Consider the following 16,626-nt stretch of genomic DNA (forward strand, 5'->3'; position numbering starts at 1 on the left):
AAAAAAAAATATTTTTATAATTTGTATATATCTATTTTATTATAAATTCAAAACAACACTATGGAGGAATCGACGTAAGCTTAAATAATAAACCACGATAGGTGAATGATTATGTATTTATGTATATAGGCTGCCTATCAAATCTCTTTACGATATGAAGCTTCAAAGTATAGAAGCTGTAAAGATAATTTATGGACATCCTGTATATACATATAGAGTAATCTTTTGACTATCGCGGGTGTTACATTACAAAACCCCGCGCGATAGGTGAAAATCCGCGAAGTAGAACCAGTGCTGTACTGTATATTTTTTAGAATTATTTTTATGATTTGTATATATTTATTTTATTATAAATGCAAAATAACACCACGGAAGAATCGACGTAAGCCTAAATAGTAAACCGCGATAGGTGAACCGTGATATGGTGAGGGATTATTGTATATATGTTTAGAAACTGAAGCTTCCGAGGCAGTTGTCCGTATTATCCTCTTTCTCTTTCGTTTTCAAAGATATTCCCAGAAGCAGGGCAGCTGACTTCTATGACGCCTCATGGTTTTTCTTCTCTGCCCCCCAACAACTGTATCCGATTTGTTATGTTTGCATTTGGTAGAAGTTTCGATGGGATTATTCCACCAATATTCCTTGCATTGATATTATGTATTCAATAACAGGGGAAATTCTTTATATTTATCCCATGACAGTCTTTTATTCGGATAGCACCGTATATTGTTTTAACAACAGTGTCATATCACACAAGCATGAGAAGGTTGTGCCTTGATAACATTTTTAGACAGATGCAGATGTGATGACTTTTACAGAAATGTGATATAATCGACATTTTTGGTTGTGTTTTGGGACTCCGAATGTTTCACTGTCTCTTTTGTTTATTACGTACAAGCAGTATAGCCCGGCGTTGCTCGGGTTTGTTTTCTTTTCAACCCTTTAGAATTGGAATTTTTGAAAAGTAAAAAAATTCACATTATGTAGTTTGTTATTCTCTTTAAGTGAACATTTTTCTGGTTGAAATACACTGAAAAATGGCGACACAGCAGTCAAAAAATTGTAAAAAAATAGAGATTTTCATAGAAAAAAAGCAACTTTTTGATGTAAATAATTTTTGGTATTAACATGGTCCAATTTGAATTTTTTCTGCTACGGAAGGAAGAGCAAGCCTTCTTCTATCATACTCTCAATTTTGGTCAACTTGCACCGCAGGGTCTCGGAGAAGATAATGTTAGTTGAAGGCTACCAAACCTGTCACACACAGACAACTTCAGCTTTATATATAAAAAATTAGTAGCAATTTCCAAAGTGTGTATAATCTGTTCACCACAGTTATATGCGATAATCACACTTTGGTGTTTGTGTGTTTGCTGATTTGCTGTGCATTTCAGTTTTTGTGTATGACGAGGCCCTGCAAACCTGAACAGTCCCAGGTCCTCTCAAGTAAGTGTTAGGGTGTTAAAGACTCTAAACCAGTCCTATAATGTGTGCTTCCCCCCTTCAGTTCTACAATATATTCTCCTTCTCATAGCCCCTCAATGTGCGCCTTGTTTTCCTGCGGTCCCTTCTATCAGCCCTACAATTAGGCTTCTTAATTCTTCCAGCCCTAGAATGAGTACTCCTTTTCCCAGCTCTACATTGTGCACTCTCCATATCAATTTTTTTACTCCAAATTCCTCCAGCCATCATCTTCCTAACATCAACTGAAAAATGCAGTCGTAAAAAGAATAATTTACATCACGCAAGAAATCTATTATATAATTAATATAATTACCATACATAACACCAAATGATTATATTTACTTGTAAAATTTTAGATGTTTCTCACCAAATCATGTAACAACACAATTCTCTTATCTTCACTGCCCTACGCCACTTCCGTCCTCCACCCTACTCGCTTCGGGAGGTGAGGAGACTCCTCTTGCTGTCTTCCGGATGTGACCTCCTCTACTCACATTATTGTTGAAATAAAAATGTCTTTTTATTGAATTAAGAAAAGGTCGTTCGGAATTTATGCGGTGCGGCCAGATTTTTGCGCCCTAGGCATTCGCCTAGTTTGCCGAGTGTGTGGGGCCGGCCCTGTCCCCAAGTCTAAACTGAACTGTAGCCTAGTGTACGGTGTCCATATAGTGTATGCAGAAATATGAGAAAGCATGCAGAGTTTAGGTTCAATTGAACTGAGGTCCACGTGTATTTCATTAAGGAAAAAATGGTGAATTGTCCAATGGAACCGAGTGTTATATTTCCGTCGATATATTTAGGAAAGCAGTGGGTGTCGGTGTGCCGTCAGATCGCGATGATACCGATCCAGGAATCTGGACCAACAACGAAGCGAAATAGGCTAAAGGCAGCTTCAAGCTAAGATATCAAAATTCCGGATGGCGTACAAAGGTCTGCATCTGTTCAGAGTGAAATATCTTCCCGCTTTGAAATGGAAACACATTCTTTGTGAGAAATAAACGTTTGTTTTGTTTAAAGAACAAAAGAATGCCGATATTGTGGACCGTTTCTTCGTTGAAATTCAATGAAAGCTGTGGTCTTCTGCAATATCTCGCATAAACTCATGACGTCACAAATAGAGACGATGACGGGAGCCCGTCTTCATCGTTATCTCAAACTTTCCACAGAAAGCTGAAACAGGGGAATTTAATGCCAGTTTTCGGAACCAGTTTAACAATACACTGTTAAAACGAGTAGAAAAGTCTATGAAAAATTAAAATTAAAAAAGACGAACCTAAACTAATTATAGTTATATATAATTTTGATGATACTAATCTCTTCAATGTTTAACATTTCGGAATCGTGTTATAATTATGCAGAAATCTGTGAAAGCTCAGACAAAATTATTAAAAAATAAAATAATTAGTAACATAAGATATAATCGTATTACCCATGGCCAAAGTCTTAAAGGTGATCCCCAGCAACTTTCTGCAAAAGTTCACCCAGCAGAGAAGAAGCAGAAATTTCTTCGTTCGGTAACTTACGTGAAGACTCAACGTGACAAACGTACAAATAAAGTTAGTTTGGGCGAACGTATGAGACAGATCGAACTCCTTGAGAGGAGTTTGAGTCGAACATTGCGGCAGTTAAACGAGGGATTAAGCGACCTGACAAACACAAACAAAAAAATCCAAAAAGACTTGAAGAAATACATCCAGAAAAAGGAATTCGAATCTTTAAACAACATAACTAACCGTGTTGAATTTTTAACCAAAGACTGCGAGGCTGCATCAAAGAATTTGTCACGATTAGTTCGCCAAGGTAACAATATTATTTAATTTGGTAAAGGCGGCGAACTGGCAGAAACGTTAGCACGCCGGGCGAATGCGTAGCCGTATTTCGTCTGTCGTTACGTTCCGAGTTCAAATTCTACCGAGGTCGACTTTGCCTTTCATCCTTTCGGGGTCGATTTAAGTACCAGTTATGGACTGGGGTCGATGTAATCAACTTAATCCCTTTGCCTGTCCTTGTTTGTCCCCTCTGTGTTTAGCCCCTTGTGGGTAGTAAAGAAATAAATATTAATTAATTTGGTTTTACTCTAATAGAAACGTTTTTTTTGCTAGCCACTACTTCTCTGCATTGAGGGGTTACAACTCCTTTGCTATGGACATGGGATTAGAGCAGTGGTTTTCAACCAGGGTTCTGCCAGTACAGTCCAGGGGTTCCGCAAGAAGTTACAAAACTGCTAAAATCGGCAGTAATTTTTACATCTCCTGTGCAGATATGTGTGCATAAAACTATTAAATTATTGCAGAGGGGTTCCTCGAGCCAGTGGAATGTTTCCTTGGGGTTCCGCTCCAGCAAAAAGTTTGAAAAGCACTGGATTAGAGTGTCGCAGGAAAGTATCGCAAGACTGATTCTTCAAGCCGAACCAACCGGCAAGAAACCTAAGGGTAGACTAAGAACGAGATGGGTGGATACTACCCCATGGTTTCAGTTGGTCGCGCTTGGGAACATAACCGGAAAGCGTAATAACGGTTGCTTCTAACAGGACCCTGTGGAAGACCCTATCCCCAACGACCTTCCCAGGAGTAGAGAAGATGGATGGATTTAATGGAACAGTAGTAATAGTTCTTGTTGTTGTTTAGCGTCCAAGTTATCTCTAGTTGAGTAAACGTACGGTCAAAGGGACATTCCATTCGTGACCTTCCCGTCTTTTTAAAGCTGTCTGACATTTAAATACGTTATCCGACGTATTCTTCATTGCTGAAGACGATGGAGTTTGAATTAAGGGAAATTTAGCTGCTGTTTCTTAAGGTTGAAAATCTGGATATATTGTACTCTGCTGGTGGTGCGGACGAAGTGGACTCGGTTAGAACATGTTTGCTGTGTCTTTTTTTGTAATTTTTTTTCGCTTTTTTCTGACCCGAAGTCTGTGGGTGCTTGTGTGTGTAGAGAGAGAGAGATAGAAAGAGAGAGAGAGAGAGAGAGAGAGAGAGAGAGAGAGAGAGAGAGATGTTGTGGTGTTCCGGGTTTGTTGAAAATAAGTATGAGATCGACGTTTTTTGGCGATCATTCGGTACTAGTAACATAACTGTCACTTATAAACCCACGTGGGTTTATTTACATTTCTGAAGAGAAAAAGATACCCTCCCCCCAATCCCAACCCTAACCCTAACCCCACTTATATTAAAAAAATAAAAATTTTACGGAAAGTGACGATCTTCTTCAAATGTAAACAAATACACGTGACGTAAATGGGACTCATATCGAAAGAATGCCTTTGCGTTTTGTCATTGTGGCCTGTTGCGTGTTGTTGTGGATTGTGACCTGCTGTGGGTTGTTTGTGAGTTGTGATGCATTGTTGTGGTGTGTGGTGGGTTGCAGTGGTTGCAGTCAGGAGGGCATTCCCTTCAATGGCTCAGTCGAAATAAGTCAGACCCCAAAACTAATCTGGTGCCGATCTGGGATTTATGGTAGATGTAAACAAAGCAAAACAAGTTCACATGTGGTGTAAATGCACACACACACACGAAGTGTGTGTGAGGCGGGCTTCCACACAGTTTCCATATACCAAATCACTCTGAAGGCATTGGTTAGCTCAAGTCTGTAGTAGTTGGTTGCTGTTTTTACATAGGTATGATCTGAGGGAAATTTGGCTGCTATTTCTACATGGTTGAGTGTATGATTTGTGAGAGAACTGGCTGCCACGGAATGTGGTGTGGTTTGAGGGAGATTTGACTGCTATTTCTAGCAGATTGAGTGACCACGTAACGGTATCTAATTTTTATCCTGTTAACTATATCTGTTGTGTAATTAGGGTTTGCAGTTAAAAAGCTGCACCTTCCAAGATCTTTTTCTTTTTCTTCGGATGTTTCCAGAATTATTTTAATGTACTGGTGGTTTTGTATCCCCCCTTAACCTTGGTTCTGTTTCTTATTGATCCCATTTGGCTTCTTTACATCATCATCATCATCATCATCGTTTAACGTCCGCTTTCCAAGCTAGCATGGGTTGCACGATTTGACTGAGGGCTGGCGAACCAGATGGCTGTACCAGGCTCCAATCTTGATCTGGCAGAGTTTCTACAGCTTGAGGCTATTCCTAACACCAACCACTCCGAGAGTGTAGTGGGTGCTTTTACATGCCACCGGCATGAGAGCCAGTCAGGCGGTACTGGCAATGGCCATGAAAAAAAATATGTTTGTCCCTCTTTGCTAATGTGGGATTGTAATTGTGTCCAGAAAATTTCCCACAGACATTTCTGCTGTGGGAAATTTCACCGTAAAGGAGGCACACTATCAGACTGTAAACTAGATAACTCATTTGAAATAAATTATCTTCCTCTAATTGATAGGTTGATTGACGAAGTTACTATTTAAAAAATAACAACTAATCTTTTCTTTCTACAATTTATATATATATATGTGTGTGTGTATATATATATAGTGGCTGTGTGGCAAGTAGCTTGCTTCCCAACCACATGGTTCCGGATTCAGTCCCACTGCGTGACATCTTGGGCAAGTGTCTTCTGCTATAGCCCCAGGCCGACCAAAACCTTGTGAGTGGATTTGGTAGATGGAAACTGAAAGAAACCCGTCGTATATATGTATATGTATATAAGGGTGTGTGTGTTGTTGCGTCTGTGAAACCCAACACATGAAAGGAACTCGGGTACCTTGGACATTGTGGCTGTCACCTGAGTGGTGTCAAGGTCTCATCCACCAGGAATAATAGGGAATTGCCACCAAATGATGGATGTAGCAACATGCTTTTATGGTACATGACTCCCTGCCCCACATACTGTTGCTGCTGCTGCTATTACTGCTACTACTACTACTACTACTACATTGGAAAGTTGTGGACCTTTGAATCCAAGGCTTCTGCAGTATGTGGGCCTGACTTTTGATGAAGGGAGAATTGGACCTTCAGCTCTTTGTAATGTCTCTTCACAATTTCCTGTTTCCTATCATATGTGTGTATGTGTGTGTATGTATGTGTGTGTGTGTGTGTGTGCGTGTGTGTGCATGCTAAATCTCCCTTTGATCACACCCTATCATCTAAAAACAACAGTCAAATAACCCTAAAATTACACCCTACTATCTAGAAATAGCTGTCAAATGTCCCTCAGATCATACCTATCTAGAAATAGCAACCAAATCTCTTTCAAATCACATCCTACCCTGTAGAAATAGCAGTCAAATCTCCCTCAAGTCACACCCTGCCATCGTAAAAATTAAAAGAGCACATTGGATAATGTAACCTGAAATACACTGGCTGTTGCTGAATATAGAGGCTATGGGTAGAGGAAAATTTATGTGGAATGGCCACAGCTGGAATGCCTTGGTACAAATTTACTCAATGAGGACTGTCCTAGGGCTAAACAACAGCAACAGCATGCTGTGTGAGCATTTGTACTACACATGGTAGATCTGGGTGTATGTGGGTGGTGGTGGTGGTGGTGGCAGTGGCGGTGGTGGTGTCTGTCTGTCTGTCTGTCTGTCTGTCTTTTAGTGATAAGTTTTCAGTTTGATTAATAGAATTACCTGCTTCTGGATTAACAGGTATGTGGTTGAGTATTCCACAGACACATATACTCTTAATGTAATTGTCATGCACAGTTTTAGTGATGTGGTGTGTGTGACAAGGCTGTACTTTTTGTAGTTATTGACACAATCCATTCGGTAGGCTTCAGTACAGTTTCATTCTACCCCAACGTCACTCTCAGGCTATGGGTTGACCCGTGGTTATAGAAAGTATTAGGTTGTCAAGAAAGTTCTTGTGGTTTTTAACCTTTAAATTCAGACTGAAGCAAAACTCTATTAATCGAAATAAACACCATAAGAATCAACACACTTCTGCCAAAGCAAAACAAGTTCATTTATGCCAGTAGTGTAAAAATCATGCGTTCAGGTAGCGATGAAGTCGTTGAAGGCGTGTTTGGCATCATCTTGGTTTTTGAAGCATTTATCATGCGGGAAGTTCTTGAGATGCTTGAAAAAGTGGTAGTCGGTAGGCGAGAGGTCTGGTGAGGCAGAGTTCCGTAGCCCAATTCGTTCAACTTCTGCAGGGTCAGTTGTGTGACGTGTGGCCAACCGTTGTCGTGGAGAAGAATTGGTCCTTTTCTATTGACCAATGCTGGCTGTTGTTGTCGGAGTTTCTTCTGCATTTCATCCATTTGCTGAAAGTACTTCTCCGCCGTAATGTACTTCTCCACCCCCTTATATTAGAAGCACAGTCATTCATATACATACACCCACTTATATATGCACACCCATGCATGCCTCTCTTTCTCTTTTTTACACAAACACACACACACACACACACACACACATACACATCATGAAGTTGTTTGTAACATTCAGTAAAGTTACGTTAATTTGTTAGTGTGACACCAGTTAGAGCTGTTTAAAACCAGCATTTAAATGCTCGAAATAACCTCAAACACTCAAGTGGTTACCCAAACACAACAAAACACACACACACACACACATACACACACGCACACAAAAGTTAATGTTGACTCGGGACACACACACACATCTTGTCACATGCAAATATCGTTTCCATTCTGAACATTAACGATCTTAGTGAATGGAGACAAGTTTAAACATGTTTCTTTTTGCTGTTGAGAATGAATAAATAAATTGCCCGGCTGTTTTTATTCGTTAAGCTGATTGAGTTGGTTAATTAGATCTGAATGAACGAACCAAATCACTGACAAAGATAATAAAACTCCAGTATGAAGGCCTGTGGGGAGGGGTTAAGCCATGAGGTTTGGGGCAGGGCCCCGCCTGCTTTGAATGAAAGGGACCCAGTGAAGTGATGTTTATATGGTTATTTGGGCTTGCTAGAAATAGTAGCCAAATCATCCTTAAATCACATTCTACTGTCTTTTAAAAAAAATTAAGGAAATATAGGATAAAATATTCCTAGGTACTCTCACTATGTCTGTAAAATAAGAAGTGATGGTCATGATTGGAAATCTTTTGATTATAGATGTGTTGGATCAGGACTGCCCTAGGAGTAAACAACAGAAACAGGAAGGACACATCAGTTAATGTAGTCCTAGATACACCATGCGGGAACAAGTGTTGGAATGGTCATACCTGGAACATCTGTGATCATAGATGTGCCAGATCATGGCTGACCGAGGGTTGAACAACAACATGAAGGAATGGCACATTGGTTAATATAGTCCTAGATACATTGTGTCCATGTAAAACAAATGGTCATAACTGGTACATGTTTTATGATAGAATGGCTGAATGAGGGCTGACCTAGGGTTAAATAACAACAGCAACAATGGAAACATTAGCTGGAAGGATACATTAGTTAATGTAGTCCTAGATACACTATGCCAGACAAAACTAACAGTAAGATGGAAAATAATGCTTATTTTTCTATACTTCCACTTTATATTTAAAAAGTTTTCCTCCTTTTTTTTAATTGCAAAATCTTGATCAGATCCTCACCATGACACTGCGAACACTTTGAAATTATATTTCCACTCATATAAACCACTTTGAATATTATTTTACAAGTTTAAAGGGATTTCTTTTGTGCTGTAAACCATTCACCATTTCTGAGGTGTCCCCTCCTTCCCTCGGTGCTCTAAACACTTGCTTATTTTGCTTCATGGTCAATCCAGTGTTTCCCCACAACAATCAAAGTTTTGTTAGGAGATTTAGTAGATAGAAACTAAAAGAAGCATGTTGTGTGTTTGTGTAATATATATAGTTGTGTTTAGGAATGGTCATGTTGCCAGTTTAGCCAATAACATCTGCTTCAACACACGATTTCACATCAAGAATCTTGCAAAACATATATATATGTGTGTAATAATAATATGAGGGAATATTTCCAAACTTACAAGGAAAAATTCAATTTAGAAATACTAAATCAAATTTCACAAAATATAATATATATAAATTAGAAAAAAAAAACATCTTTTATTAATTCAAAAATGAATAATTAAATTATACCATTTAGAAAAATTACATATTATAGAAAGATTAAATATAAGATAAAACATATAACGATTAAATATATACATTTTATTTATTATTTTGCACATTACTTAATCCTTGTTATATGTTTTATCTTATATTTAATCTTTCTATAATAAGTAATTTTTCTAAATGGTATAATTTAACTTTTCATTATTGAATTGATAAAAGGTATATATATATATTATATATATATATATGGAAGTGCATCAAGCTGTAGAAACTCTGCCAGATCAAGATTGAAGCCTGGTGCAGCCATCTGGTTCACCAGCCCTCAGTCATTCGTCCAACCCATGCTAGCATGGAAAACGGACGTTAAACGATGATGATGATGATATGATAGTATATTATATATATATATTATATATATATATATATTACCGTCTGACCGACCAGTCCGTCAGCGTCCATTTGACCCTGCTGGTCCACAGCACGCTGTCCACTCCTCTCTGGATCGCGCCTTTCTCCATCGCACTGATCCCAATCGTCCTCCTGAAATCGTAACTCCACCGTCATGGGAGGTCTTCCGGGTCGTCTTTTCCCTCGCACGGGTAACACTTGACAACTGTGTGCGTCCACTGATTATCGGTGAGCCGGGCGACATGTCCAGCCCATCTATACTGCTGCAGCAAGTTATATATATATATATATATATATATATAATATATATATATATATATATATATTACCCTGACCGACCAGTCCGTCAGGCGTCCATTGACCCTGCTGGTCACAGCACGCTGTCCAACTCCTCTCTGGATCGCGCCTTTCTCATCCACGTGATCCCAATCGTCTCCTGAAATCGTAACTCCACCGTATGGAGGTTCTTCCGGGTCGTCTTTCCACTCGCACGGGTACACTTGACAACTGTGTGCGTCCACTGATTATCGGTGAGCCGGGCGACATGTCCAGCCCATCTATACTTGCTGCAGCAAGTATATATTATATATATATAATATATATATATATATATATGTATATAATTAAGAGAAATAACCTTTATTAAGTAATTCAATAGTGAAAGACATTATATCATATAGAAAAATTTAACTATTCTATAATAAATATTATTCAAAAAATCCCTAAATTAAATATACATTAAATTGACTATGCATGTTTTGGGACTATATCTTTAAATTTTCTATATGATATAGATAAAGTCTTTCACTCTTAATTATATACATATATCACATGAGAGGACCCGGCAGGACTAGTCAGGCCATATCCCGTGGCCCCTACCTGGGACGTAGTCGATCCACCTGTGCATACCTTCCTTCTTGTGACACTTGTGAAGACCTGCTGAGGCAAGTGAAAATCAATCAAAATAGATGAACATCAATGGAATTTGTATCTTTGTGGTACCAGTGCCTGTGGCACACAAGAAAACCATCCGAACGTGGCCGTAGCCAGTACCGCATCGACTGGCCTCCGTGCTGTGGGAACATGGTGGACATAAAAACACCATCCGAAGACCCGGCAAGACTAGTCAGGTCATAACCCGTGGGCCCTACCTGGACGTAGTCAGTCCACCTGTACATACCTTCCGACTTGGAAGACCTGCTGAGGCAAGTGAAAATCAAATCAAATCAAATCAAAACAAATCAAAATAGATGAACATCAATGGAATTTGTATCCTTGTGGTACCAGTGCCAGTGGCACACAAGAATCCATCGAACGTGGCCGTAGTCAGTACCGCTTGGCCGTAGTAGTACCGCTTGTGGTACCAGTGCCGGTGGCACACAAGAATCCATCCGAACGTGGCCGTAGTCAGTACCGCATCACTGGCCATCGTGCTGTGGGCACATAACAAACACCATCCGGTCGTGGCCGTTCGCCAGCCTCATCTAGCACCTGTGTCGGTGGCACATAAAAAAACACTTCCGAAGACCCGGCAAGACTAGTCAGCCATAAACCATGGCCCCTACCTGGGACGTAGTCAGTCCACCTGTGCATACCTTCCTCCTTGTGATACTTGTGAAGGCCTGTTGAGGCAAGTGAAAATCAAAGGCCTGTTGAGGCAAGTGAAAATCAAATCAAAATCAAATCAAAACAAATCAAAATAGATGAACATCAATGGAATCTGTATCTTTGTGGTACCAGTACCGGTGGCACACAAGAGAAAAACCATCCGAAAGTGGCGTAACCCGTAGCCAGTACCGCATCGACTGGCCTCCGTTCTGTGGGCACATGACAAACACCATCCGATGTGGCCGTTCGCCAGCCTCATCTAGCACCTGTGTCGGTGGCACATAAAAACACCATCCGAAGACCCGGCAAGACTAGTCAGGCCATAACCCATGCCCCTACCTGGGACGTAGTCAGTCCACCTGTGCATACCTTCCTTCTTGTGACCCTTGTGAAGACATGTTGAGGCAAGTGAAAATCAAATCAAAACAAATCAAAATAGATGAACATCAATGGAATCTGTATCTTTGTGGTACCAGTGCCGGTGGCACACACTTTGTGGTACCAGTCCGGTGGCACACATGAGAACCATCCGAATGGTGGCCGTAGCCAGTTCCGCATCGACGGCCTCCGTGCTGTGGGCACGTAACAAACACCATCCGATCATGGCCGTTCGCCAGCCTCATCTGGCACCTGTGTCGGTGGCACATAAAAACACCTTCCGAAGACCCGGCAAGACTAGTCAGTCCACCTGTGCATACCTTCCTTCTTGTGACACTTTTGAAGACCGGTTGGGCAAGTGAAAATCAAATCAAATCAAATCAAAATAGACAAAATAGATGAACATCAATGGAATTGTATCTTGTGGTACCAGTGCCTGTGACACACAAGAAATCCATCAGTGCCGTAGTCAGTGCGGTGGGCACATGACAAACACCATCCGATCGTGGCCGTTCGCCAGCCTCATCTAGCATCTGTGTCGGTGGCACATAAAAACACCATCCGAAGACCCGGCAAGATAGTCAGGCCATAACCCATGGCCTCTACCTGGGACGTAGTCAGTCCACCTGTGCATACCTTCCTTCTTGTGACACTTGTGAAGACCTGTTGAGGCAAGTGAAAATCAAATCAAATCAAAACAAATCAAAATAGATGAACATCAATGGAATTTGTATCTTTGTGGTACCAGTGCCGGTGGCACGTGGCACATAAGAAAACCATCCGAACGTGGCCGTAGCCAGTACCGCATCGACTGGCCTCCGTGCTGTGGGCACGTAACAAGCACCATCCGATCGTGGCCGTTTGCCAGCCTCATCTGGCACCTGTGTCGGTTGGCACATAAAAACACCATCCGAGCGTGGCCGTCTGCCAGCCTCGTCTGGCACCTGTGTCGGTGGCACATAAAAACACCATCCGAGCGTGGCCGTCTGCCAGCCTCGTCTGGCACCTGTGTCGGTGGCACATAAAAACACCATCCGAGCGTGGCCGTCTGCCAGCCTCGTCTGGCACCTGTGTCGGGGCACATAAAAACACCATCCGAGCGTGGCCGTTTGCCAGCCTCGTCTGGCACCTGTGTCGGTGGCACATAAAATCACCCACTTACACTCTCGGAGTGGTTGGCGTTAGGAAGGGCATCCAGCTGTAGAAACACTGCCAGATCTGACTGGACTGGTGCAGCTTTCGGGCTCCCCAGACCCAGTTGAACCGTCCAACCCATGCTAGCATGGAAAGCAGACGTTAAACGATGATGATGATGATGATGATGATATATTGTGAAATTGATTTGGAATTGTTAAATTGAATTTTTCCCTGTAAGTTTGTAATTATATTCTCCACTTTTATTATCATATATATATATATATATATATTATATATATATATATATATATAAATAGACATATGTGTATGTATTTGTGCCACCTTGTCTCGACATCTGATGATACTTGTGAGTGTCACTGCCATACAAGTAAGTATCATTCATTCCTAGGATTCTACAGAAACATGTTTGGTCATAGGGAGATATTTACCTTACATGGCACCAGGCCAGAGTTGGTGACAGGAAGGGAATCCACCCCCCCACACACAACAGAGTGAATTGAAATATGGTGATTAGAAAATATATTATCTAACTCCAAATACAAGGGAGTGCTGAAAAGCTCTTGGCTTTAAGGGTATTGTGAAAAGCTTGGTTGGAGGCCCAACCTTGTGAGTTCTTCTTTTACAGGACTATAATAAATGTGTGAATCCCAGAAGGAAATATGTTAAATAAAATCATAATTAATTGACTCTCCTGTAATTGTTTTACCCAAAACCAGGAACTTTTCACCACCCCATCGTATTAAGGGTTAGATAATATCATTGTTTGGTCAAGCAAGCAGGGGAAATATATATATATATTTCTTTACTACCCACAAGGGGCTAAACACAGAGGGGACAAACAGTGCGTAACTGGTGCTTAATTTATCGACCCCGAATGGATAAAAGGCAAAATCGACCTTGGCGAAATTTGAACTCAGAACGTAATGGCAGACGAAATACGGCTACGCATTTTGCCCGGCGTGCTAATATATATATATATATTTGTATGTATGTATGTATGTATGTATGTAAAAAGGTTGAATTATATTTCGTCCTTTAATTTGGAAAAACTCCCAAAAAAGATTTCTACTATAGATTCTTCATATTTTGCTGGTAGCTTACTGGCGTAAGTTTACGAATATGGGGTTCCTTTCTACTATAGCCCGAGGCTATAGTAGAAGACACTTGCCCAAGGTGCCACACAGTGCAACTGAACCTGGAACCATGAGGTTGGTAAACAAGCTTCTTATTTCTTTACTGCCCACAAGGGGCTAAACATAGAGAGGACAAACAAGGACAGACAAATGGATTAACTCGATTATATCGACCCCAGTGCACAACTGGTATTTAATTTATCGACCCTGAAAGGCAAAGTTGACCTCGGCGGAATTTGAACTCAGAACGTAAAGAGCCAGAAGAAATACCTATTTCTTTACTACCCACAAGGGGCTAAACACAGTGAGGACAAACAAGGACAGACAAACGGATTAAGTCGATTATATCAACCCCAGTATGTAACTGGTACTTAATTTATCGACCCCGAAAGGTTGAAAAGCTAAGTCGATCTCGGTGGAATTTGAACTCAGAACTCAGAACGTAAAGACAGACGAAATACCACCAAGCATTTCGCCCAGTGTGCTAATGTTTCAGCCAGCTCGCCACCTTTGTGTCTGTGTTAGTTCCCTCATTACCGCTTGGTACCCAGTGTTGGTGTGTTTATGTCCCCATAGCTTAGACTGCTAGAATAAGTACCAAGCTTAAAAAAATAAGTACGGGGTGTGGGGTGCAGTGGGGGGGGGGTTCGATTCATTCAAGATGGTGCCCCAGCATGGCCGTAGTCTAATGACTGAAACAAGTAAAAATCAAAACTAAACAAAAAGCAAAACATGATTAATTGCTTATTAAGTCAGTAAAATGTGTCGGGTCAGTGATTAGTGCAGGTCAGTCAGTGCAGTTGATATAAACGAAAACACTGTTGTTGTTGTTGTTGCTTTAATAGTAGGTCAACTATGATAGAGCAGACCCAGGGGGTTGAAGATTGTGACCATCACTCCTTTATATTCAAACATGGCACTTCAAGGATTACACTGTCTATTATAACTTTTATTTGTAATGTTCCCCACCCTCATTCCATTTTCTGTTTTATTATTTTCCCCCTCCCCACTCCCACCTTCAAATCATATGTTTATTATGGACTGTGCCCATGCTGGGGCACCTTGTAGGATTAAACAAACGAATCAATCCCAGGACTTATTTTAAGTGTGGTACTTAGCATTCCTTTGGTCTCTGTTGATAAACCACCACATTATAGGGATGTAAACATACCAACAGAGGTTGTTAAGTGGTGGGGGTGATAAACAATCACAGATACACACACATACGTAATAGCACACACACACACACACACACACACACACACATGTACTCACACACATAGGCTCAGGAGTGGTTGTGTGGTAAGAAGCCTGCTCTCCAACCTCATGGTTCTGGGTTCAGTTCCACTGCATGGCACCTTGGGGCAAGTGTCTTCTACTAGAGCCTCAGGCTGACCAAAGCCTTGTGAATGGATTTGGTAGATGGAAACTGAAAGAAGCCCACTGAATGTATTTATATAGATATATATGTCTGTGTGAGTGTGTTGTGTCTGTGTGTTTGTGTTTGTCCCCCTACCACAGTTTGACAACCTGTGTTGGTGTGTTTACATCCCCATAGCTTGTGCAGTACGGCAAAAGAGACCAAAACAATAAGCACAAGGTGTTAAAAAAAAAAATAATAATAAGTCCTGTGGTTGATTTGTTTGACTAAAACTCTTCAAGGCGGTGCTGCAGCATGGCCGCAGTCAAATGACTGAAACAAGTAAAAGAACAACAGAATAAAAGAATATAGGTATATATTTTCTCTCTCACTCAATATTTTTGCAGCTATTTTTGAGTTGGTTTCTTTCCTGACATTTTTGAACTCTTTAGAAAATTCTGTGACAGAATTCCAATATTTCCTTGTTTCCATATGTAAATTTTCTGACTCGCATTCCACTTCCCCATCCAATCATCTCTGCTGTCTCTTTTCATCTTCTTGGAATGTTTTATTATCAAAGAATTATCCTCGTCTTTTCTTCCAAGTGAAGAATTCTTTCAAGTCCAGTCATCGTTTGTTGCAAAAGGAATTTTATTTTCATAAAATTTATTTCAGTCTCTTTGATTTTCTATCTTTTATGTCACAGTATTGGCAATGTGTGTGCATGTGTGTGTACATGTGTGTATGAGTGTATGCAGGTATGTATGTATTGATATAAATGTGCATGTGTATATATATATATTCACACACACACACAGACATATATGCACTGATATGGCTGTGCAGTTGAGAAGTTTGGTTTACCTTGCAAGCGTATGTTCTTGTGCTCAATCCTACGGTGTGACACCTTAGGCAAGTGTCTTCCTTTATATCTCCTTCCTGACCGAAGACTTTGGTGAGCAGATATAGTCAAGAGGAAACTCATCGAAGTATATTGTGTGTGTGTTTGGGTCTCCTTTCTCTTGGCATCACACGATAGCTGTGAGTGTCACTGTCATACAAGTAAGTTATCCTTCATTTCCAGTTTGTCATGAAAACATGTCTGGCCTGGGAGAAATATTAACTGGAATCAGGTGAAGGTTGGTGACAGGAAAGGCGTCCAGCCAGCTGACCCATG

General features: G+C 40.6%; 1 protein-coding gene across 2 annotated transcripts in view; it reads left to right on the forward strand.

Moving 5' to 3' along the window:
* LOC115220818 (serine/threonine-protein kinase DCLK1-like) overlaps nucleotides 1-16,626 on the forward strand; it is an 81,769-nt gene that overhangs the window by 49,023 nt on the left and 16,120 nt on the right. Inside the window, exon 1 of one of the 2 annotated variants that reach the window (XM_036510578.1) lies at nucleotides 2,596-3,264. The exons of the other annotated variant lie outside the window; for it this stretch is intronic. Coding sequence (XP_036366471.1) covers nucleotides 2,817-3,264 — 448 coding nt within the window. The 5' untranslated portion in view covers nucleotides 2,596-2,816. Of the gene's footprint in view, nucleotides 1-2,595; nucleotides 3,265-16,626 lie in introns of those variants that run through there. 2 annotated transcript variants of the gene reach the window in all.

Source organism: Octopus sinensis, linkage group LG17 (assembly GCF_006345805.1).
Source record: "Octopus sinensis linkage group LG17, ASM634580v1, whole genome shotgun sequence".
In the NCBI taxonomy this organism is placed as follows: Eukaryota; Metazoa; Mollusca; class Cephalopoda; order Octopoda; family Octopodidae; genus Octopus; species Octopus sinensis.